Raw genomic sequence first — 24921 nt, 5'->3', positions numbered from 1 at the left:
TCGACTGCAGAAATCTAAATGTATATTCGCCATCACTTTGCTACCAAACAAAAACATCTACATATCATGCACATAAAAGCAAAAAGTACATACAGTAATATAACATTTGAAGAAAAAGCATGCATGATTTACTTTATGCACAATTTTAATTACAGTAAACATGTTCACATGCACACAAACAATTTCTTTTCACTCAGATGTACTGCAAAATATCATCAGCCTTACCCCTGCACAGTGAATTGAATCAAGATCCGACTGTACAAGAGAACATAGAATCAGCAACATCTACTACTACCACCATTTTTTCCCCAAAAGAATTTGAGTTCATAGCTGTTGAGGATATACTGTATATGCCCTAATTTATAAATGCATTATTCATTATCTATCATCACATTGTAAAAAAACATGTATTTCTAATGATCTATTGTCACATCCTACATGAATGCTGTCTATTGCATGCTTTATCACCACATATTCACTTATTACCAAATGAAAATGGTATGACATTGCAGGAACACGAATGCTGAATATGCAGGATCCACTGTCCGCTAATTTGTCTTGTTAGCTTTAACATACAGTTAAGGTGTTTTTTTAAGATATCATTTGCAAATTTTAGCATCTTTAATGTGCAAAAATATCCTTCTAGTTGTATGTATGCAACCCTAACTGGAAAGGTTTGGATACGTGTATTGTCAACCTTATACCATGACAATGGAAGCTGAAGTATATTTGACGTGCGTTAATAGTTATACAACTCACCCTGACACCCACTGACATGTGCTCATCATCGTCTGACAGCTGGAAGACAAAAGATACAAATGTCATGTTTGCACTGCACAAACATTTAGGACAGCACGTTCCTTATTTTAAACTCTTTGCAGATGCATAATCACGATGTGAAAAGAAAACTTTTTGTATGACACAGGCAATATTTCACATTAATAATAAAACAGTTTATTTCTTCAATGTGTACTTGGATATAAAAATGAGTCACTTTTTTATGTAAATTCTTTGTATACCATCAAGGACAGAAATGTATGTACTGTATGTATGAACATCTACGTATGCATGTATAAATACATACGAATGTACACATAATGAATACATACGTGTGTATACATACATCCAATATTTTTCGGACTATAAGTCGCAGTTTTACAGCATATACTCCGGAGCGACTTTTGTGTGAATTTATTAACACATTACCGTAAAATATCAAATAATATTATTTATATCATTCGCGGAAGAGACGATGAAAATGTCAGCAATCGTCACACACACGTCAGCAATCGTCACACACACACGTCAACCAATAAGAATTTGGCAGGGTAGGGTCATGGGAGAAGTGCATTGTGGGTCATGGAATGCTACCTGCTATATGCTATATGCTACTGCCGTAGCTATTAAAATGGATCATTTCATCGTTGGCGGTAACTTATAAAAACTGAGAAGGGCTGAACAAAAATGGCACCAAAAAGGAAATCATGTACTGCAGATTACAAGCTGGACGTAGTGAAATATGCAGCAGAAAATGACAAGAGAAAGCTTTGGAGTTGGCAGAGTTGTTTAGAAGCGACCTCGGGGAAGAAGATTTCATCGGATTTAGCAATTAGGAGTGACAGATTGTTTGGTAAACATATAGCATGTTCTATATGTTCTAGTTATTTGAATAACTCTTACCATAATATGTTACGTTAACATACCAGGCATGTTCTCAGTTGGTTATTTATGCGTCATATAACGTACATTTATTCAACCTGTTGTTCACTATTCTTTATTTTAAATTGCCTTTCAAATGTCTATTCTTGGTGTTGGATTTTATCAAATAAATTTCCCCCAAAAATGCGACTTATACTCCAGTGCGACTCATATATGTTTTTTTTTCCTTCTTTATTATGCATTTTCAGCCGGTGCGACGTATACTACGCTAGCGACGTATAATCCGAAAAATACGGTGTATATGCATGTTTGAAGACATTTTCATATAATGTATAAATAAGTATGTATAGATGTAAATGTATGTATGTACACATGTATGAATATGTATGTATGTGTATATGAATACGTATGTATGCATGGTTAAGTACAGTATGTATGCTTGTATAAATATGTGTGTGTGCATGCATGAATACATGTGTATGAATATATATGTGTGGATTCGTATGTATGTACCGTATGTATTAATACATATCGTATGCATGGTTATATATGTATGCATGCATGAATACTTACTGTATGCATGTATGAATAAGTATGTATGCATAGGGCTGGGTGATATGGACCACAAAAAAAACGAATCACATTTAATCTTTCCATATGATTCGATCTCGATTAATGTTTTATTCAAGGGCAGAATGTGCCGTGCAGGATTATACCAAGTACCGTTGCATCCCTACTGTTTACTACTGCAGTATCTTACAGACATTTCCGCCACGTTTGTCGAAGCAGTATACAGTATGTTAACAGCTGTCTTTGTTTTTGTGCTTCTTTTGTGGTACGTTTATCATTCTGTAATCAACAAATGGTGTACTGAATACTACAATACTTGTATTTCAAGTTTCAAGTTTATTGTTCCTCGGTCAATGGTCAACAAAGCAAACAAACAGTTTTACATTCATAGACTGAAAATAAAAAATGTTACAGACCGAAAGGGTTTAGGCTGAAGTTAAACACTTATTGCGCCTAACCCTATAAACAATTTCAAGTACAAAATAAACTTCTGAAAATTATAAAATGTCCTTTGCACAACTTATTATAAATACACATTATAAACAACATTATAAACAACATGAACGTAGTTCAATTTTATACACAGTGCAGGCATGTGAAATATCCCTGTGTACATATAAACCTTTGCACTAATTATATATATACAATATATACAAACAATTGTACTTCTATTATTATTTATATCTCATGTTTAATTTTTAATTAACATTAATCATAGTATTAACTACAATGTTAATTCAACAGTAATATATTTTTTCAAAACATTGGTCTTAAAGTGTTTTTTAAATGTGTGAATGGAACTGGAACATTTTAAGGAATCATCCAAGCTATTCCACAGTTGAACTCCTCTAACAGAAACACATCTACTTTTTAAGCGTGTTCTTATTTTTGCTTTCTGAAAGAAAGCTGAACCTCTGAGGTCATAGGGATTCTCTCTGGGTTTAAATCTCACTTGTAAACACCCAGGCAGCATGTGGTTATGAGCTTTGAAAGCCACAATAGTAGTATTGAGGTCAACAAGATTGTGCAGTTTTAATGTTTTTAATTTAATGAACAGAGCATTGGTATGGTTATGATAATTCGCATAAGTTACAATTCTAATCGCTTTTTTTTGAAGTAAAAATATAGAGTTGATGTTTGATTTGTAATTGTTTCCCCAAATTTCAAAACAATAATTAAGATATGGGAGTATGAAAGAATTATATAACATGATAAGAGCCTTTTGATTCACAGAGTTTTTAATTTTATGTAACATAGCAATATTTTTTGCCATCTTTGTCTCAAGGATAATTATGTACAGTTTCCAATTTAATTTATCATCTATATAGATTCCCAAAAATGTTATTGAATACACCCTTTCTATCTCCATATCATCAATTCTTATATGACGCTGTATGTTATTTTTCCTATTTCCAAAAATTATATATTTAGTTTTATTTAGGTTGATTGATAGTTTATTGGCATCAAACCATTGCTTTAGTATGTGGAGTTTGATCTCTACAGTATCTAGGAGTTGGTCAAGGTCTTGCCCAGAACAGTACAGACTTGTATCATCAGCAAAAATAATACAGTTGAGTTTTTTAAGGATTTTAGAAATATCATTAATATACAGTAAAAACAATTTTGGTCCCAGTACAGAACCTTGGGGTACTCCATGTGTTATGATCTTTTTATCTGAATCTACATTGTTCATATGCACATATGCTCTCTGCCACCAAGATAACTTTTCAACCAATCATGAGCAAGACCTCTGACACCATACCTCTGCATTTTGTTTAAAAGTAATGTGTGATCAATGGTGTCAAAGGCCTTGCTCAGGTCAATAAAAACACCGACAGCAAACTCCCTCTTATCGATTGCGGTGGTTACCTCCTCAACTAGTTCCATCACTGCCATGGAAGTGGACCTGTTAGATCGAAAACCGTATTGGTGTTCACTTAGCAAGTGGTGCTTATCAATAAAACTGTCAAGTCTTGACACAAATAATTTTTCAAGGACTTTTGAAAATTGTGAGAGTAAAGAAATAGGCCTATAGTTTGTGAACTGATGCTTATCTCCACTTTTGAGGATGGGAATGACTTTTGCCGTTTTCATTTTCTTTGGGAAGACACCTTTTATAAAAGAAATATTGCAAATATAAGTGAATGGAACAGCTATAAAATCAACAGCTTCATTGATCAGAGAAAAGTCCAAGTCAGAGCAGTCTGTTGACTTCTTGTTTTCCTGAGAATTTACAATTGTTTTGATTTCACTTTCATTAACAGGGGACATAAAAAACGATTCTAAATTGTTTTGAATGGTTTGTTCATTAAATTTTGCACTGTTTACAGGTTGTACAATTTCATTTGCTAGATTAGGTCCAACATTTACAAAAAAGTTGTTAAAAGCATCAGTTATCCCTTTAGGTTCATTTCTAGTTAGATTATTTTCTATAAAATAGCTAGGATGTCCCTTGTGTGTCATGTTTTTTTTTAATGATACCATTTAAAACTTTCCACGTACCCTGGATACTATTTTTTTGTTGTTCTAATAGGTTACAGTAATGTTTGCTTGCAGTGCTTTATTATTTGTGTTACCTTATTTTTGCTGCGATGAGGTGGCGACTTGTCCAGGGTGTACCCTGCCTTCCGCCCGATTGTAGCTGAGATAGGCGCCAGCGCCCCCCGCGACCCCGAAAGGGAATAAGCGGTAGAAAATGGATGGATGGAACTTATTTTTGTACGTTTTATATTTGTGTTCAGTTTCTTTGGTTCTGTACTTTAAATGTCTTCTGTAAAGATAATTTTTCTTTTTGCAAGACTTCAGTATTCCTCTCGGCTGCGAGAGGAATACTGAAGTCCTCTTGTGATCCACAGTTTGTCTTTAACGGTGCTATCTTTAATGACATGTTTTTAATTGGACAGTGCTTATCGTACAGTTTTATGAAAATATTAAGAAAAGTTTCATATGCCTCATCCGGGTCTGTGGAGGTATAAACCTCCCTCCAGTCTTGGGCACATAACTCAGACTTGAATGCTGCCATAGTTTCGTGTGTTTGATGTCTAATAAATCTATATTGGACAGCTTTTTTATCTTTTCTCCTATCAAAGAAATTGTGGAAAATGCTGAATACAGGTAGATGATCACTTATGTCATTAAATAGCAATCCTGCTGTTATTTGATTCTCCGGTTGATTGGTGAAAATGTTATCGATCCGTGTGGCAAAGTCTACGGCTATTCGGGTTGGTTTTGTTATAAGGGGAAATAAATTATTACTGTACAATCCTGTTATAAAATCTGTTGTTTTGGTACTGTCCATGGGATTCATAAGATTATTATTAAAATCACCGCACACAATATGGATTTTATTTGACTTACTAAATAAATAATCAAGTTTTTCATTGAATGTATCCAGACATGATCCAGGTGTTCTATAGACACAACTGACGTTTATTTTTTTTTATTTTTCTTCTTCGATTTCTACAGTTATACATTCAAATACTCCAGCAATAGCAGTAGATTTGCTGTCAATCTTCCAACATTTTAAATCTTGATTTACAAAAAGTGCAACTCCTCCTCCCCTTTTTTCAACTCTGTTTGTGGTGAATAATTCATAACCATCCAATCTCATTTCACAGCACTTGTTATCGTCGAGCCAAGTCTCTGAGAATGCAACAACACTAAATTTTTTGAACTGGCTAAAATATTCAGTAATATTGTAAAGATTTTTAAACAAGCTTCGGCTATTGAAGTGTATAACAGTAAATGATTTGTCCGTATTCACACATTTAAATTGTTCATCTGTGTAGTACTCACAGTTTCTGGTAATATTATTGTAAAGATTGCAATCGGGATCTATATCACTGCCAAACTCATTTAAATTACAGTTATAAATGATATTGTCATAAAAGTCTAGTTAGGTATAATTATAAATATTACACAATTCACTACTATAAATATTATCAGTACTTCTACGTTCAATTTCCTTTTTTACCAATATTGGTAAAGATATTACCAATATTTTTCAATTCACATTCCATTTTATTCTAGTTTATTTTTCTTTGTACAAATGACACATTTGTATCTACCTCCAGTGAAACATGTGCATACAAACACACACACAAAATATGATCATACAGTTCAGGTCTTAAACTCACTGTGACTCACAAACACAGTTTGTTGTTGGGATCGTTATGGAGTCTTTATACGCCTGGATGTAGCTGTAAGCTTCGGCTACTGATCCGAGCCAAACGCGGATGCCGTCCGTCTTTGTGATGGGGAGCTTGGCCGGGTAGAGTAGCGAGGGTTTGAGTCCCATTTTGTACAAAGACGCCATCACAGTCCGGTAGGCCCTCCGCTGATTGACTACCTAATGAGAGTAGTCCTCGTACACCCGGAAAGCATGCCCGTGGAAGTGCAGCGTTCCTCTCTTTCTAGCCTCCCGAGTCAGCAGGTCTTTCTTCTGGAAGCGGAGAAAGGAAAGCAGGATAGGTCGCGGCTTGTCCCCGTTTCCCGGCTTGGGAGCCAGGCTACGATGAGCGCGGTCCAGCTCAGGTGGAGAGGCAAATACTTCCTCGCCAAGTACTTCCTTCAGCAAATGGGAAAAAAACTTTGATGGTTGCGGGCCTTCCATCCCTTCAGGTAAGCCAACGAGCCGGGCATTACTCCGCCTGTTCCTTCCCTCCAGGTCGGTTAGCTTAGCTTTTAGCTTCATGTTGTCGGCCTGCAGCATGTCACAAACAGCCTCTACTTGCTCCAACCGCTGATGTACGGATTCGGCATTTTCCTCCAAAGAGGTCAGTCTGTGGTTATGATTGCTGACCGTCTATTGAAGTCCGTCCAGCTTCTCATTCACCTCGCAAAAGGATGTTTTGAGCTCATTTAGCAGGGTTGATCTGTGGTCCGATAAGATGGTGTAGCATCGGCATCTGCCTTTTCTTGTGATTTTATGGATTTGGGAGGCATTGTCAGTCAGGAAGCGTGTTGTTTGTGAGTTTTAGTGGTAGAAAGACTTTACCAGCAGTAGATGCTCGTGAAATTCAGGTAGGGTGCATGTCAAAGGAAGAGTGTAGCAGGAGCTGGAGGCTCAAGCTTAACATTTATTAAGCATTTTCAAATAGTAAATTAGTTTTTGTATACTTTGATTATTTGTATACATAAGTGCTTCTCACCAGTGGTTTGGCAAACGTTAAGCGGTGACCCAGATTGTGGAGTTTTTTTAAAAACTCAAATACTGTAGCTTATATTCAATGACAGTACATGAAAGTGCAATTTGAATATGAAGTACTGTAAAAAAAAATGTTGTACCAACACATAAAACTTGATTATTTCAGGAACAAAATGTGTTTATCTGGTAAATTAAAACATGATTTCAACAAAAAGTGTCAGCAGAGTTTTTTAGTAGATGTTGGATATAAATGATTTATGATGAAAAATATTTTGAAATAAAAATGTATCATTTCTGATTACATTGATCTTTCTGTGTGGAGTTTGCATGTTCTCCCCGTGACTGTATGGGTTCCCTCCGGGAACGCCGGCTTCCTGTCTCCTCCAAAGACATGCACCTGAGAATAGGTTGATTGGCAACACTAAATTGGCCCCTGCGTGTGAATGTGAGTATGAATGTCATCTGTCTATCTGTGTTGGCCCTGTGATGAGGTGGCGACTTCTCCAGGGTGTACCCTGCCTACCGCCCTAATACAGCTGGGATATGCTCCAGAACCCCCCACAATCCCGAAAGGGACAAGCGGTAGAAAATGGATGGATGGATGGATGGAATTACTATGAGTGTTTATTCTTCCAGTCTGGACCAATACAGTTTTAGACATTCTGTGCCTGCCTGCGAGTCCGCATTCAGGGCCGAATTACTGGTGAGCTGCAGCAGACAGTGAGAATAAAGTCTGTCACTGAAGTTGCTGCTCCTCGTCAATGTTGGGTTTCAACGTCAATGCAAATTTTAGCCATATTTCTTTATTTTGTTTTTCTGGGCTGCACTTCCAGCTGCATAAGTAGACATAGACACAATGCTGATTGAACAATGATTAAGTGACACATTTTGTGACGAGACTGACTTTCATGATGGTGGACAGGAACGGTCGCGCAGAGACACAAACACATTCATTCAAGCCCCTGTACACAAACACACACGGGATTATCATCATGGTCAATAAAAGGGTATTGTTCAGTGGAGGATTATACTGAGCATTGTTGCTTTCCTACTGTTTACTACTGCAGTATCTTCTAACAGACATTTCTGCAATGTTTGACCCAGGTAATATATGCTAAAAGGTTATCACCGTGATATGACTCAAATTAAACACGATCATCGATCACAATCATATAATCACCCAACTCTATGTATGCCTCTATGAATACTTATATATGAATATGTATGTATGAATACCTATGTATGCATGTATGATCACCTATGTATGCATGCATGAATATGTATGTATGATTATGTGTATATCTGTGCATATACACAAATATTATGTATGTATGAATATGTACGTATGCATGTATGAATGTATATGTGTGCATGTATGAATACATACTGTATGTATATATGTATGCATGTATTAATACCTATGTATGCATGTATGAATAGTAGGAATACCTATGTATGCATGTAAGAATAGTTATGTACTGTATGTATGATTACCTATTCCTGTATAAATATGTATGTACAGTATGTATGATTACCTATTCATGTATAAATATGTATGTACATACATGTATGAATATGAATGTATACATTTATGGAATACATATGTATGCATGTATGAATACTTACAGTATGTATGTAAGTATGAATACCTGCATCGGTGGCAATGAATTACCATTAACATTAAATGTGCACTAGAATGCTCTAAAATTTTGTTCAGAAGCGGCTGATTTCTTGACAGCTGAAGTGTTTTTTTTTTCATTCATTCTCAGAGCAGCACAGGGCATTAAACCGGTATCAAGCTTAGGGTCCATTGTCTTCAATCGGAAAGCACTGTTACTTCTCAAAGTGTTATCAATCACGGTTTTACGGTATTTTTAATTTAAAACGGTAATATTAACTCACGTTTTGTACTGCTTATTGTTACATCCTTAGCATGTATGAGTATGTCTGTGCATAACAATTAGTCAGTTTGTATGAATATACTCACATATACCTATATAAACATGCGCATGTGTTTATATAGGTATATGTGATTATGCATGAATATGTTTGTATGAGCATGTCTATCTGTGTTGGCCCTGTGATGAGGTGGCGACTTGTCCACGGTGTACTCCGTCTTCCGCTCAAATGCAGCTGAGATAGGCTCCAGCACCCCCCGCGACCCCAAAAGGGACCAACGGTAGAAAATGGATGGTTGGATGGATCAATAAATATGTATGAATAAATATGTAGGTACATATCAATACAATTTAGTACAAATGTTTGGATATGTATATGTTTGATCAAAAAGTAGAAATGTATGCCTATTTATTATGTATCAATAGGTAGAATTGTGTGAATGTATGTAAGAATGAATGAAAGGGAAGCTACAAAGCGTGTGCACCTTTGAGGGGCGTGAGTATCTCTCACTGTCTTCCTGCATGAGGGAGGGAAGGATGAAGGCGAGGAAGGAGATGAAGAGTGAAGGAGGAGATGACAAATATGGGACATCACAAACAGAAGATGGAGAACGTTTGAGATTTTACAGTCAATTAGGAGTTTGCATATTTTCACTTCAGCCAACAAAATGATTTCTATACATCATTGTCATTTCAATAATATTATTTCATTCCACACCATGCCCATATCTTTAGTTTCTCTATCATCACTTCGTGGGCCACGCAGCATACCACAACATACATTATGTACTGTAATACTGGTGATCATCTGTTGATCATCATTTGTACAATTGTACAGTATATGTACAATTGTACATCAGTATGTACTGACGTACAATTGTACAAAGGGTTAAAGGAAAGATGCACTTTTTAAAAATGTTCCGTTTTCTGTGTATTCTACAGTAAGTTGTAAAATACTCCAAGTACGAGGCGGCTAACAATGGAGGTAATGAATGGGAAGGTCCTCCACCAATAAAAAACATCTAAAAACGCTCAATTTACATGCCTAAATCTGCATTTAAACCAAGTTATAGCGACATTGTTATCGTAAAAGCGAACACAGAGGAACTACTTTTAGTAACACAGTGCTCTGATCACTTAGACACTCCCACTAGCAATAAGTAGGCTAGCTACTGAGCTACTGCTGCTGCTGAATCGCCTATGTTTGTAATTAATAGTAAATGATAAATCATGTATAATGAAAATTGGTCAACTCTGAATTTCAACTTAGACCTGAATGCATCGCTAGGAAGACAAGATTCTTGTTTCATTCCAGCATTTTTTTATCTAAGAAGTGGAGGTTATGATGAATTAATCGTCTAAAGTTTGGTGCTAAAAGATACAAACATCCCATTAGTTGTCATCCCAGTCAGAGTAGACACTGTTTTCCTATGTTCATATTTTGTATTGCATTGTTTTGCACTTAGCAATACCCCTACATAATAATGAGTGTATCAGTAGGGCTAGATCTTCTTCTTATTAAGCTTTTAAAACGTTAAGCTCATCCTCTGTATAGTCAGGATAAAAAAAGATAAGGTAGTACATCATCTTTTGTCCCAAAGTAGTCGTCAATGGCAAATAGTGTTTGTTGCTATGCGCTCAGTGAAAATGACTAGTTGTTCGCCACCTCTTAATAGCAGTTTTTTACAATTCAAAACATACAGAAAAGAGAAAAACATGTGTGTTATTGCCTCAAATAAGGATTGTGGATGATAGGCAACATTCCCCAAAAAATATTCATGCTAAATACACTCATGGTTGGTATGATTAAAATTTGATAGGATGCATTGTCATTTAAAGTCATTGATAAAATAAAGGGGACCTATGATTATTTTAATCTACATCCAAAATACTTTTTTGTGCTCTAATAAAAGGTAATTATGTACATTTTCCTCCACAGTCACATTTTTCACCCAATTTTTGAGTTTGTCTACGCCTCTAGACCCCGCCCTCTCTTGCTTACACTCCTTGCTTCCCCACCCCATCAGAAACAACAAACTTTCTTTTTTACGGTATCAAAAATGTACAATGTTGAAATACAGCCATATGTGCAGGATCCATAATCTTTGATCCAGAAGTAGAGGCAGGACAAATCGAAATTTCTCAAGAACTAAGGCTACTTCAAGATGTGTCTGAATGGTAATCAGCACTAGCCCTAGCTTCATATTTCTTACATGCTGGCAGGCACAGCCAAAGGATTGATTTACTCTTTCCAGTATAAACCATATGCTATAAATTACCACTTTTCCACAATCCAAAAAAAAGTTTAACTTACAGCTTTCTTTTGTGCTTCTTCAACAACCAAGTTACGTCTAAATGACATTGTCTTTTAGTAGCAGTTTAGGGGCTAATCCAGCGTCAAAGTTGCCCATGTTAACAAAAACATTCCATGTAAAATTTCGACAAATAAAGTATTCTTCTTTTGTTTGCTGGAAAAACACCTCTTTCACTTCTGCCTAGTACTTGCATTTTCAGGAAAGCTAAAGTATATGTCAGTCTGTGACATCACAAATGGTCAACTGTTTACAGAGCGTAAAACATCTTTAGGAGGCATCCAAAACTGCATGCAAACTCACGCCTAAATGCATGAACCTTATTGTATAATGTTTTTGTTTTTTTAACACAGGTATCTAACACTAATATTTCAGAAAAGAGCAAAATTATCATAGGTCCCCTTTATAGACAGTCAATCCATGCAAAAAGAAGCCAAATGGTTATTAGGTTTGCTTCACTAAATCCATTATTACACAGGATTAAGATTTGATTAATTATAATCTATTTTATTGTTAAGGAACAACTTCAAACAAACACAAACATTAAGCACATTTATAGGTATTTAAAACTATACCATCCATTGCTCGATATCTCCCCATTTGTCGTCCACTCTGTCATCTAATTTGCTGTCCAAGCCATAATATTTCTGAGAAACCAAAGCATGAAGACATTTGCAAATATATATTTAATTACTATAATACATGTATAGCAGAGTGACAGGAGGAAGCTTACCTTTTGTACCTGAAAGATCTGCACAGCAATCACAGTGGGTGGGTGTGTGACATGAAACAGGAGAAACAGAAATGAGTTTGTGAGGTGTGATCGATACCAAGAAATCCGAGATGAAATGTGATGTTTCATATTTAACAGCAGGTTAAAAATAATGACATAATAACGTAATACTACATAGCAGTACATCCTGCACATGGTTGAGTTGTAGTAAACAACCCAAAGTATTTTTGATTGATTATAGGATATTTTAAGGTGACTAAGTTGAGCATGGTGCACAAAATGACTACACATTTACAAACATGTTCATACAACTCTAAGTACCGGTACTTTATCATGTGTGCTGGCCTGCCTGTGATTTTACTAGCACATGAGGGTATCCGGTGAGAATAAAATACCTTTCATTCTGGTGTAGTAGTAGACCAAAAACTAGACAAAAAACTAGGAAAATATCTGTGCCTCATATGATGGGGAATTAGTAAGTAGTACTACACTAGTACTGCAGGGTATGAGTGCCTCAGATTACACTTTTGTAGTCCTCACGGTCTATCCATACAGCAACACCACACAATTTACTTTATTAATATGTGATTCACAATTGATGTACTTATATAATCTTGTCACATTGCTTGCATTATTACCAGTAACAGTAAATATTGGAATAGCATAACATTATCATTATCCTATAATTATTTGCAATAAAGGAAGAGGAAATGATTCACAACAACTGCAGTTTTGGCATATTAGTTTAATAATTTACACAGGTTAAAAAAATACTTTGTTTTTAAATTATCATCCAAACTGGTATATAAATACCGTATTTCCTTGAATTGCCGCCGGGGAGCTATTTAATTTAAAACCTCTTCTCAGTCCTGCGCTTACCAAAGGCATGTGGTAAAAGTAAGCATGCGCTAATTATTTTAAAACCTCTTCTCACTCCTGCGCTTACCAAAGGCATGCAGTAAAAATTTGAGTGTGATGAAGGATACCATCATGAAAAGCACATTTGATAAAAAAACGTTATTATGGTCTTACCTTTATGTAACGCATGTGTCAAATACATACATACATTTGTGGAGACGATTAGGCTCTTGCCTTTCTATTTACTCTTTGCGCGATTCCTAGTCACGTGACCACCACAGTCCAATCAGCTGTAGTTGTATGCCGGTAGCAGGAAGTGACTGGTGTGCTCTTGCTCTATTTACTCTTTAGGAACTTGGTGCTCTCTCCCTCGTCACGCGACGAGGGAGAGAGCAACGAGTTCCCACATCGCCAACTCCAGCGTGCCCTGCCTGTCTGTCGGACCGTCGGCTCCACAGGTATATTAATAAAACATAGCTGCTTACTGTTCTTTTTAGCATTCCGGTAAGCAATAGATTGGACCTTAAATCCTACTGAATAGCTCTTAATCTTCTTCCCTTTATGCGATTACAAAGTATTCAAATCAGCCTCCTCCATTTTGAAAATGATGACAGGGGAAGTGTCACTCGTGACGTCACGAGTTTGACCCAGCGGTAATACTAAGCATGCGCTAATTATTTTGCGAAGCGAGTTTGACCCAGCAGTAATTTAAGGCAGGCACATACTATATGCCCGGCGGCAATTCAAGGAAATACGGTATGTGTTTTGTGTCAGTTATTTTTGCTCCATTGTTCTTTAAATTGCCTTGTCCAAATCCATGTCCTCGATTATTCCGCACAGCAAAAAAACAAAACAAGCAACAAAAACAAACAAAAAGAAAGGTTAAACAAAAGAAAGATTAAACACAAGACCACATTCATTTATAGAAGAAAAACGTTTTTAAATAACATGCAAATGTACACAAAAAACTGCAATAACTAATAGTGGCACATTAATTTACACATTTACAATACTTCCTTATTCCGCCACACATTAATAAAACATAATTTTCAACTTCTTGCAGTATAAAAAAGTAAATTAAAAGATGTCAGGCTTTTTTCTTCCAACGTTGAAAAAAAGTTTCAGGCATGAAACTGTTTGTAACGGCCGGATATATGGCTCTCCCTGGAAGTAAAGAAAAGGGCAAAAAGCACGGAGGTCGCTCAACATTACGATAGTCTTGTATTTTATCACAAATGTATATCACTACTGTCAGTCCAGCTAGACATGTCTGTTTTTAGCTGTTTTAAAAGAATAAACAAAGCTATATTTACATTTCAAAGTCACTCTTTCCGCTCCGCATAGTGCCGCCAGGTTGAAAATAATTTTCAAAGTTGAGTGCGCAAAGGTTCTCAGCATATGAAAGGACGTGAACTGTACATGACGCACACTTTCTCCTAATGGGACGAAAGGACCCATTTGTCAGGCGGATTCGAAGGAGAGTTGGCTTTTTTGAAATGGGACAGCCTTTGCGCACCGCAATGATGTAGCACCTCACAAATGTGCACTGTGAAGGATGCAGCTGCCGAATTAAGACACAGCTGTGGAGTTAAAAGGGGAAAGGAAAGTTGCCGGAAAAGAGAGCAAGACACGGAGATTGAGCCCTTAGCATGTTGTACAATAAAGACAAAATGGGAATATGTTTGAGTCGCCATTACTTGGGATGTTACAATATTGACGGATGGTACAGCAGGGGGACGGTCTGTGGTGTTCACGTTATGTATCTTGTGGGCGGGCAGTCGTGAGTCCAGCGTTGTTTATCAGACAAACTGCCTATTGATTGCTAGTCTCGCATGACACCCGGACCATGTATATACTTCTATTCTCGTCTCCAGTTGTGTAAGTAATGTAACAAGCGGTTGACTCTTATCACGGACAAAAATCATCAACCGTTTTGTAGTTCAGCGCAATAATTGGGTTATGTGTTGACACTTGATTAACCTAAAGATTCATAGCTGAACTTTTTTGATTGAATGGGCTGTAACTGGCGTAGCCAAACCGGCCACGTATCGAACCGGATATCAGGTTGCATCGGTTTGTCGTTAACAACCCTAAATTATTTTAAAACGGCAGACATTTATCCATGAAAATTTGAAGAAGCTGCTGATGGTGTTTCTGACAGAGAAACAGCTGCATGGAGATACCAAAACTGTCCACTCTCCAAGGAATATACAAAACACAAAACCAGTGAAGTTGGCACATTGTGTAAATCGTAAATAAAAACAGAATACAATGATTTGCAAATCCTTTTCCACCTATATTCAATTGAATACACTGCAAAGAGAAGATACTTAACGTTTAAACTGGTCAACTTTGTTATTTTTTGCAAATATTAAAATGTTTAAAAAAAGCTGGCACGGGTGGCAAAAAAGACTGGGGAAGTTGAGGAATACTCATCAAACACCTATTTGGAACATCCCACAGGTGAACAGGCTAATTAGGAACAGGTGGGTGCCATTATGGGATATAACAACAGCTTCCATGAAATGCTCAGTCATTCACAGAAAAGGATTGGCGAGGGTCAGCACTTCGGGAACAAAGACGTGAGCAAATTTTCAAACAGTTTAAGAACATTTCTCAACAAGCTATTGCAAAGAATTAAGGGATTTCACACCATCTACGGTCTTTAACATCATCAAAAGGTTCAGAGAATCTGGAGAAATCACTGCATGTTAGTGGCAAGGCCCAAAACTAACTTTGAATGCCCGTGACCTTCGATCCTCAGGCGGTACTGCATCAAAAACCGACATCAGTGTGTAAAAGATATCCCCAAATGGGCTCAGGAATATAGGGATTTCACCCTCTACGGTCCGTAATATCATCAAAAGGTTTAGATAATCCGGAGAGGTTGCTGCTTCTTGATTTTAGCGCTGCTTTCAATCATAATATTTTATTAGAGCATATCAAAACACGTATTGGTATGTCAGACTTAGGCTTGTCTTGGTTTAACTCCTATCTTACTGACGCAGTGCGTCTTCCATAATAATGTGACATTGGACTATGTTAAGGTAACGTGTGGAGTTCCCCAGGGTTCGGTTCTTGGCCCTGCACTCTTCAGCATTTACATGATGCCACTAGGTGACATCATATGCAAATACAGTAATAGCTTTCATTGTTATGCTGATGACACCCAACTGTACATGCCCCTAAAACTGACCAACACGCCCGATTGTAGTCAGCTGGAGGCGTGTCCTAATGAAATTAAACAATGGATGTCCACTAACTTTTTGCAACTCAACGCCAGGAAAACGGAAATGCTGATTATCCGTCCTGCCAGACACAGACACCTATTTAAAAATACCACCTTAACATTTGACATCCAAACAATTACACAAGGTGACTCGGTACAGAATCTGGGTATTATTTTCGACCCAACTCTCGTTTGAGTCACACATCAAGAGTGTTACTAAAACGGTCTTCTTTCATCTCCCTAATATCTCTAAAATCCGTTCCATTTTGTCCACTAGCGACGCTGAGATCTTTATTCATGCGTTCGTTACGTCTCGTCTCGATTACTGTAACGTATTATTTTCAGGTTTCACTATTTCTAGCATTAAAATTTTTACAGGTGGTACAAAATGCGGCTGCTAGACTTTTGACAAGAACAAGAACGCTTGATCATATTACGCCTATACTGGCTCACCTGCACTGGCTTCCTGTGCACTTAAGATGTGACTTTAAGGTTTTACTACTTATGTATAAAATACTACACTGTCTAGTTCCATCCTATCTTGCCATTTGTATGGTACCATATGTACCGGCAAGAAATTTGCGTTCAAAGAACACCGGCTTATAAGTGATTTCCAGGGCCAAAAAAAAGTCTGCGGGCTATAGAGCATTTTCTATTCAGAATACAGTACTATGGAATGCCCAACCAGCAAAGGTTAGAGATGCTACCTCAGTAGAAGCATTTAAGTCCCATCTTAAAACTCATGTGTACACTCTAGCCTTTAAATAGACCTTAGACCAGTTGATCCGCCGTTTCTTTTCTTTTCCGCTCTACCACTCTCTCCCTTGTGGAAGGGGGGGGGGCACAGGTCCGCTGGCCATGGATGAAGTGCTGGCTGTCCAGAGTCGGGACTCAGGGTGGACCGCTCGCCTGTGCATCGGTTTGGGACATCTCTGGGCTGCTGACCTGTCTCCACTCGGGATGGTCTCCTGCTGGCCCCACTTTGGACTAAACTCTCACTATTATGTTAGATCCACTATGGACTGTATTTTCACAATATTATGCTAGACCCACTCGACGTCCATTGCATCCGGTCTCCCCTAGAGAGGGGGGTGGTCACCCACATCTGCGGTCCTCTTCAAGGTTCCTCATGGTCATTCATTTTGACATCCCACTGGGTTGTGAGTTTTTCCTTGCCCTTATGTGGGATCTGAACAGAGGATGTCGTTGTGCTGTATAGCTCGGTTGGTAGAGCGGCCGTGCCAGCAACTTTAGGGTTTTAGGTTCGATCCCTGCTTCAGCCATCTTAGTCACTGCCGTTGTGTCCTTGGGCAAGACGCTTTACCCACCTGCTCCCAGTGCCACCCACACTGGTTTAAATGTAAAAATTAGATATTGGGTTTTCCTATTTAAAGCGCGTTGAGTCACTAGAGAAAAAGCGCTATATAAATATAATAGAAGTAATAGAAGTTGCGGCTTGTGCAGCCCATTGAGACACTTGTGATTTAGGGTTATATAAATAAACATTGACTGATTGATTGATTATTTGAATGGCCGCGGTGACTCGCTTGATGCATTCATCCGTAAAAACATGAGTGATGACATCACAACTATTGTCGACGACAAATTTGTCAGCAACAAATTTTATTGTCGAAACTGTCGACAAATCGTTGCAACTCTACCCTCTAGTCAAGGATTAATTCATAAGGGTTTGTTTTAACTGCAAATAACAAAATATAACTAATAAATGTCCATGTTTATCTCACGGTAACTGCATGAAGATATAGAAATACTATAGCATTCTGTTCACTTGAGTTGAGTTCAATAATTACACAAATGGTGTGTCACTGACTATTGTTACGACATGTAAATAGTAAATATTTGATGTGGTTGTTTCACTCGTTTACTGCCTACTCTAGTACACATTTATCTTCAAAAAATTAGGTTGTTGAGTCTAAGTGAACAGCAGGAGTTGCCGCTTCAAAGTCCGACTGATTACTTTTATACGTATTTTGTATAATTTTGTTTCTGCATTTAAAACATTTGCTTGTGGTCTACATAACATGTACTGGTGGTTCTTTGGTCAACATTTTGTATAGATTATAGAAACCATTTCAGTCTTATTTATGTGCCTTCGCTCCGAAGGAACATAACCTCTTGTTGTGCTGAACAACAAGATTTTAGAAAAAAAGAAGGAACTTGTTGACTACAGCGTTGGACTACGATGGAGGACTAAATCTCTAACATTTATGGAGATATCCGCAACTGGGAAAATTGTCACAAATTAGGAAAATGCCAAATGGCTCATTTTTGGGAAGTACGAAGGAAGGCAAGATTGTTTCATAAATATCTTTGCAATGCCTCCATAGTTTGATTTACAATTTTTGGAACCTATGCAGATCCCAAATACACAAAAACAGGTACCAATAGGTAAAAAATAATAGTTTTGCATAATAGGTCCCATTCGAAAGTGTCCGCCGGCTACTCGCAAGCTTTGCTTATCAAAATTAAGTATGTAATAAAAACAGCATGAAGCCGTATGCTAGTTTAAAGACTATGGCTGAGTAAAACACTACAGGATAGTTTCACTGGTCAGCGTTCTTTAGTACACAGACGCCACACAAATCGTTCTTCCTTCTGTCTGTTTTCATAGAAATACAGAAGAAATGAGAAATCCACAGTTTGTGAAGCACACACTTTGGAATTATACGTTTCAGAAAAGCCCCAAATGTGTTGAACCAATTAGCGTTCGACACCACAGCCCCTCCAAAGTTCCTCGGGAACCACCTCGTTACTAGGAACTAAAATAGTCCCTGCGGACTTTTATCTACCAGGATAGTTTTTGGAGCACACGCAGGGTGGTATTTCATTTACTCGCTGTAATTGTAAATGTGAAAGCTCCTATTCTGTAATGTTAGCTCTGTTTGACAGTGCAAAGTTTTCACCTCAATGTCTTTCTTTTTCACTTTTAAATTATTACATGCATTATTGACCTTCCAATTACAATGGCAAATAATAAACAAATGTGAAATCAAAGTTAATTGTGTCTGAAACGACTACTATAATTATTAATATTTATCGTGATTACATTAGTGCATAATTTAGTTTCAAAAAAATGCTGATTAAATTTGTGTATCAGAAATATTTTCTGAGACAATATATCAAAAGCATAGTTTTGTGTAATCACAAATAACTATCCCATAAACTATATATAAACACAGCTTAAACACGCAATTGTATTTGAAAGTACATGCTTCTTTACTTAAACCATGCATGGTTACTTAAAAGGTATGTTATACGGTTAGTGATCAGGTCAAGGCATACATCAGTAAAAAGATGATTTATGCCTTGACTATGACTTTTGTACTTTATGGTAAATTTCACTTTAAAATTAATATTGACTATATTTTTGATGAAACTGTTAGCAAATTTTGAGCAAATAAACGACATGCAAAAGTTTGTGTATGGCATTTTAACAATACAATTGCTTAGGTGTTAAAATAGTGGGTTCTTTTCTCAAGTTAATTCAGACTACGCAAGCAAGCAGTTACTTGTGAGTAATCATGATTATCCGAAATTTAAGTGTGTTTAACCTGATTATTATAATATTCTTTTATCATTTGACAGCACTATAAATGATATATTCAGTGGATGTTAAAAAATGTTCAAGAACTGATAAAAAACCTAAAAACACTCAGTGAATGATACAGTCTGATCATAACTTCCATAAAGAGTACAGTACTGTATATTCAGATTCTCTGTTGTAGCCCTTGAATTGTTTGCTTCGTGATTACGGCTTTTAGAAACACATTCGTTTTTAATGTCATGAATGCTTTTATTAGCGCTGTCCTGATAAGAACATGTCCTTACAGTTGCAATGTTCTTGTTCAGCTTCTCTTATGAAAAGTAATAGCTGAGTATTGCAGTAAAACTTCAACAATGCAGCTGCGCTTCATAAAACATTTTGTCTATGAAGGTTACACTATCGCACACACACACATACGCACAAGCACCCGCACACGCACGCTGGAACAGAGTTGTTCAGTAAAATGTAAATAAAAGCTCAGCAATATAAGGGAATGCGAGAAAATTAAAGGGTACAGGTGTATATGCTAATGAGCACCTAACTAAGAGAAATGCTGCAATTGCAAGAGAAGCAATAATCCTGATGAAAGTAAAGAAGGTTCAAGACACCTGGACAAGAAACTGTCGAGTTCTCATCAAGCCAAATGGACCCTCTGAAGAAGCAAAAGTGACAGCTGTTAAGGACAAAATATTGCTATGGATCACCCAGAAATTAAAAAAAAGGTAATGCCAAGAAAGTCAATAAACTGGATACATGACACAGCCAGATGGACCGACCTCAACTGCAAGCACAGTAAAGCAGATTCTGGATATTTTAATTATGAACATTTGCAGTTTTAAAACATTTGATTACACAGAGTATAAACAAAAAGATATGCAACATTGATCCAAATAAGATTTTTGATAAAAAAAATACAGCAAAATTGTGAATACTTTAGTGTAGACCATTATGACACCTAAATAACATTTAAAGATTAATTATCCATGATACATTTCAACTGTAGGAGTCTTGATTCAAACATTTCTAAGATCTTAGACTGTTTGGAACAAGCAATTTCAGAGACAAGGCTTGGATTTGAAGAACAATTCTCCTTTTTTCAAATAGTAGGATATAATGCATTTTACAAAAACAAAAAACGTCAAAAAGGTGGGAGAGTAGCATTGTATGTTGATCAGAACTTGAGAAGTAAACTTGTCATTATCCATCTATCCATTTTGTACCGCTTGTCCCTTTTGGGGTCGCGGGGGGTGCTGAAGCCTATCTCAGCTGCATTCGGGCGGATACACCCTGGACAAGTCGCCACCTCATCACAGGGCTAACACAGATAGACAGACAACATTCACACTCACATTCACACACAAGGGCCAATTTAGCGTTGCCAATCAATTAGTAAATGTTTAATTTTGGACAAAACCATGTAATGTCTTACAGTGGAGATTTAGATTTTAAAATCAAGAAATGCCATAATAAGTTGTATGCATAGAAAACCAGGGTCTCAAATCGAAAAGTTTCAGGAAATAATGATAGATCTGTATGTGGTTATAAATTGTAAAATGGTCTTTAAAGTTAAAGTACCACTGAGAGTCACACACACACTACGTGTGGTGAACGTCGTCTGTGGAGATATTGATATTGACCTTTTCAATCCTCAAAAACAAAATACGGTTACAAAATGTATCAATTCCATGTACAGTTTATGCCCATATCCATCCATTACAAGACTTGAATAACAAAAACGACTGCAACCCTGATTGACAGTATATTTACTAATGTTATAGAAAAGGAAATAACAAGTGGAGTTTTAATTACTGATATATCTGACCATTTACCAGTCTTTGCAGTCATAAATATTGTTACCCACTAATGTTATAGAAAGTAAAATAATAAGTGGAGTTTTAATTACTGATATATCTAACAATGGGCAGCACGGTGTAAGAGGGGTTAGTGCGTCTGCCTCACAATACGAAGGTCCTGAGTAGTCCTGGGTTCAATCCCAGGCTCGGGACCTTTCTGTGTGGAGTTTGGATGTCCTAACCGTGACTACGTGGGTTCCCTCCGGGTACTGCGGCTTCCTCCCACCTCCAAAGACATGCACTTGGCGATAGGTTGATTGGCAACTCTAAATTGGCCCTAGTGTGTGAATGTGAGTGTGAATGTTGTCTGTCTATCTGTGTTGGCCCTGCGATGAGATGGCTACTTGTCCAGGGTGTACTCCGCCTTCCGCCCGATTGTAGCTGAGATAGGCACCAGCGCCCCCCGCGACCCCAAAAGGGAATAAGCGGTAGAAAATGGATGGGGATGGATATACCTAGCCATTTACCAGTCTTTACAGTAATAAATAAAGTTATCCAATCAGTACAGTAGTAGTAAAAAGGCTAAACTCTCAGGTGGCTACTTTTAAACTTCAGAAAGAAATAATGGAACAAAATTGGGGTAATGTTTATGTAGTTGCAAGTATTGCTTATAATGCATTTCTTGAAATTTGTATCACCTTGTGTGGACAACACTGCCCTCTAGTGGCTCAATATGGGCATTCAAAAAGCATGTAAAAGAAATAATTAACTGTACAAAAACGTATTGAGAAAGAGGAGAAAAGAGGCAGACTGTACCAACAAACTATATAAGAACAAATTAACTAGTATTATAAGATCAGGTAAAATACACTATAATGATGCTCTTTTGGAGAAGAAAAAATGTATCATTAAAAATACTTGGAAGTGTTTTAAACAAATTAATCAAAAAGGGAAATCAATATTTTGACTTTCCAACTGAATTCCTAACAAACGATAGAACGTTGATCAATCAACCCGATGAAATTGCAAATCAGTTTATTCAATTTATCACTAATATTGCCCCTAAATTCGCTAAAGAATCAATAAACATTGAACAAAATTAAACATTGATGCGCTAAGAAAAATACCAACTGCTGATAAAACTATTTATTGAAGCCACTGATTAAAATTAAATAATTTCAGTTGTTAAAAACTGCAAGACTAGATGTCAGCTGACTGGAATGGACTGGACATGTCAGTAATAAAATAAATTATTGAATGTGTTGTCAAACCAATCACTTACATTTTTAATATTTCTTTACAATCGGGTGTTTTTCCAGAAGTAAGGAAGACTGCAAAAGTGATTCATATTCATAAGGCTAGTGATAAACAGGAATTCACTCATTATAGACCTATTTCCATTCTGTCTCAGTTTTCCATGATATTGGAGAAGACATTCCATAAAAGACTATATAGAATGAAAGATTCTATAGAAAATAACAAATATTATTTGTAAACAGCAGTATGGTTTTAGACCCATAAGGTGGCGACTTGTCCAGGGTGTAGCCCGCCTTCCGCCCGATTGTAGCTGAGATAGGCGCCAGCGCCCCCCGCGACCCCAAAAGGGAATAAGCGGTAGAAAATGGATGGATGGAAGGACGAGTACCTTAGCATTAGTGGATATTGTAGAAAAATATCAAATCCATCCATCCATCCATCATCTTCCGCTTATCCGAGGTCGGGTCGCGGGGGCAGCAGCCTAAGCAGGGAAGCCCAGACTTCCCTATCTCCAGCCACTTCGTCTAGCTCTTCCCGGGGGATCCCGAGGCGTTCCCAGGCCAGCCGGGAGACATAGTCTTCCCAACGTGTCCTGGGTCTTCCCCGTGGCCTCCTACCAGCTGGACGTGCCCTAAACACATCCCTAGGGAGGCGCTCGGGTGGCATTCTGACCAGATGCCCGAACCACCTCATCTGGCTCCTCTCGATGTGGAGGAGCAGCGGCTTTAGGTTGAGCTCCTCCCGGATGGCAGAGCTTCTCACCCTATCTCTAAGGGAGAGACCCGCCACCCGGCGGAGGAAACTCATTTCGGCCGCTTGTACCCGTGATCTTATCCTTTCGGTCATGACCCAAAGCTCATGACCATAGGTGAGGATGGGAACGTAGATCGACCGGTAAATTGAGAGCTTTGCCTTCCGGCTCAGCTCCTTCTTCACCACAACGGATCGATACAACGTCCGCATTACTGAAGACCCCGCACCGATCCGCCTGTCGATCTCACGATCCACTCTTCCCCCACTCGTGAACAAGACTCCTAGGTACTTGAACTCCTCCACTTGGGGCAGGGTCTCCTCCCCAACCCGGAGATGGCACTCCACCCTTTTCCGGGCGAGAACCATGGACTCGGACTTGGAGGTGCTGATTCTCATTCCGGTCGCTTCACACTCGGCTGCGAATCGATCCAGTGAGAGCTGAAGATCCCGGCCAGATGAAGCCATCAGGACTACATTATCTGCAAAAAGCGGAGACCTAATCCCGTGGCCACCAAACCGGATCCCCTCAACGCCTTGGCTGCGCCTAGAAATTGTGTCCATAAAAGTTATGAACAGAATCGGTGACAAAGGACAGCCTTGGCGGAGTCCAACCCTCACTGGAAACGTGTCCGACTTACTGCCAGCAATGACACTGATCATACAGGGAGCGGACTGCCACAATAAGACAACCCGGTACCCCATACTCTCTGAGCACTCCCCACAGGACTTCCCGAGGGACACGGTCGAATGCCTTCTCCAAGTCCACAAAGCACATGTAGACTGGTTGGGCAAACTCCCATGCACCCTCAAAAACCCTGCCGAGAGTATAGAGCTGGTCCACAGTTCCACGACCAGGACGAAAACCACACTGTTCCTCCTGAATCCGAGGTTCGACTATCCGGCGAAGCCTCCTCTCCAGTACACCTGAATAAACCTTACCGGGAAGGCTGAGGAGTGTGATCCCACGATAGTTGGAACACACCCTCCGGTCCCCCTTCTTAAAGAGAGGGACCACCACCCCGGTCTGCCAATCCAGAGGTACCGCCCCCGATGTCCACGCGATGCTGCAGAGTCTTGTCAACCAAGACAGCCCCACAGCATCCAGAGCCTTAAGGAACTCCGGGCGGCTCTCATCCACCCCCGGGGCC

The 24921-nt window shown here is 38.2% G+C and overlaps 1 protein-coding gene across 50 annotated transcripts in view; it reads right to left on the bottom strand.

The window, feature by feature from the left end:
* Nucleotides 1-24921, bottom strand: part of lrrfip1a (leucine rich repeat (in FLII) interacting protein 1a) — a 130228-nt gene that overhangs the window by 64862 nt on the left and 40445 nt on the right. For 13 of the 50 annotated variants that reach the window (XM_061918678.1, XM_061918663.1, XM_061918669.1 and 10 more), the window contains 5 exons: nt 12319-12336; nt 12161-12232; nt 9759-9791; nt 760-798; nt 226-255 (listed from right to left, as the gene is read on the bottom strand). The exons of 1 other annotated variant lie outside the window; for it this stretch is intronic. In XM_061918678.1, coding sequence (XP_061774662.1) covers nt 226-255; nt 760-798; nt 9759-9791; nt 12161-12232; nt 12319-12336 — 192 coding nt within the window. The remainder of the gene's footprint in view (nt 1-225; nt 256-759; nt 799-9758; nt 9792-12160; nt 12233-12318; nt 12337-24921) is intronic. 36 more of the 50 variants (XM_061918664.1, XM_061918673.1, XM_061918681.1 and 33 more) reach the window with 9 other exon arrangements.

Source organism: Nerophis ophidion, linkage group LG13 (assembly GCF_033978795.1).
Source record: "Nerophis ophidion isolate RoL-2023_Sa linkage group LG13, RoL_Noph_v1.0, whole genome shotgun sequence".
In the NCBI taxonomy this organism is placed as follows: Eukaryota; Metazoa; Chordata; class Actinopteri; order Syngnathiformes; family Syngnathidae; genus Nerophis; species Nerophis ophidion.
The sequence above is the reverse complement of the archived record's forward strand: the minus strand, read 5'-3'. Positions and strand labels throughout refer to the sequence as shown.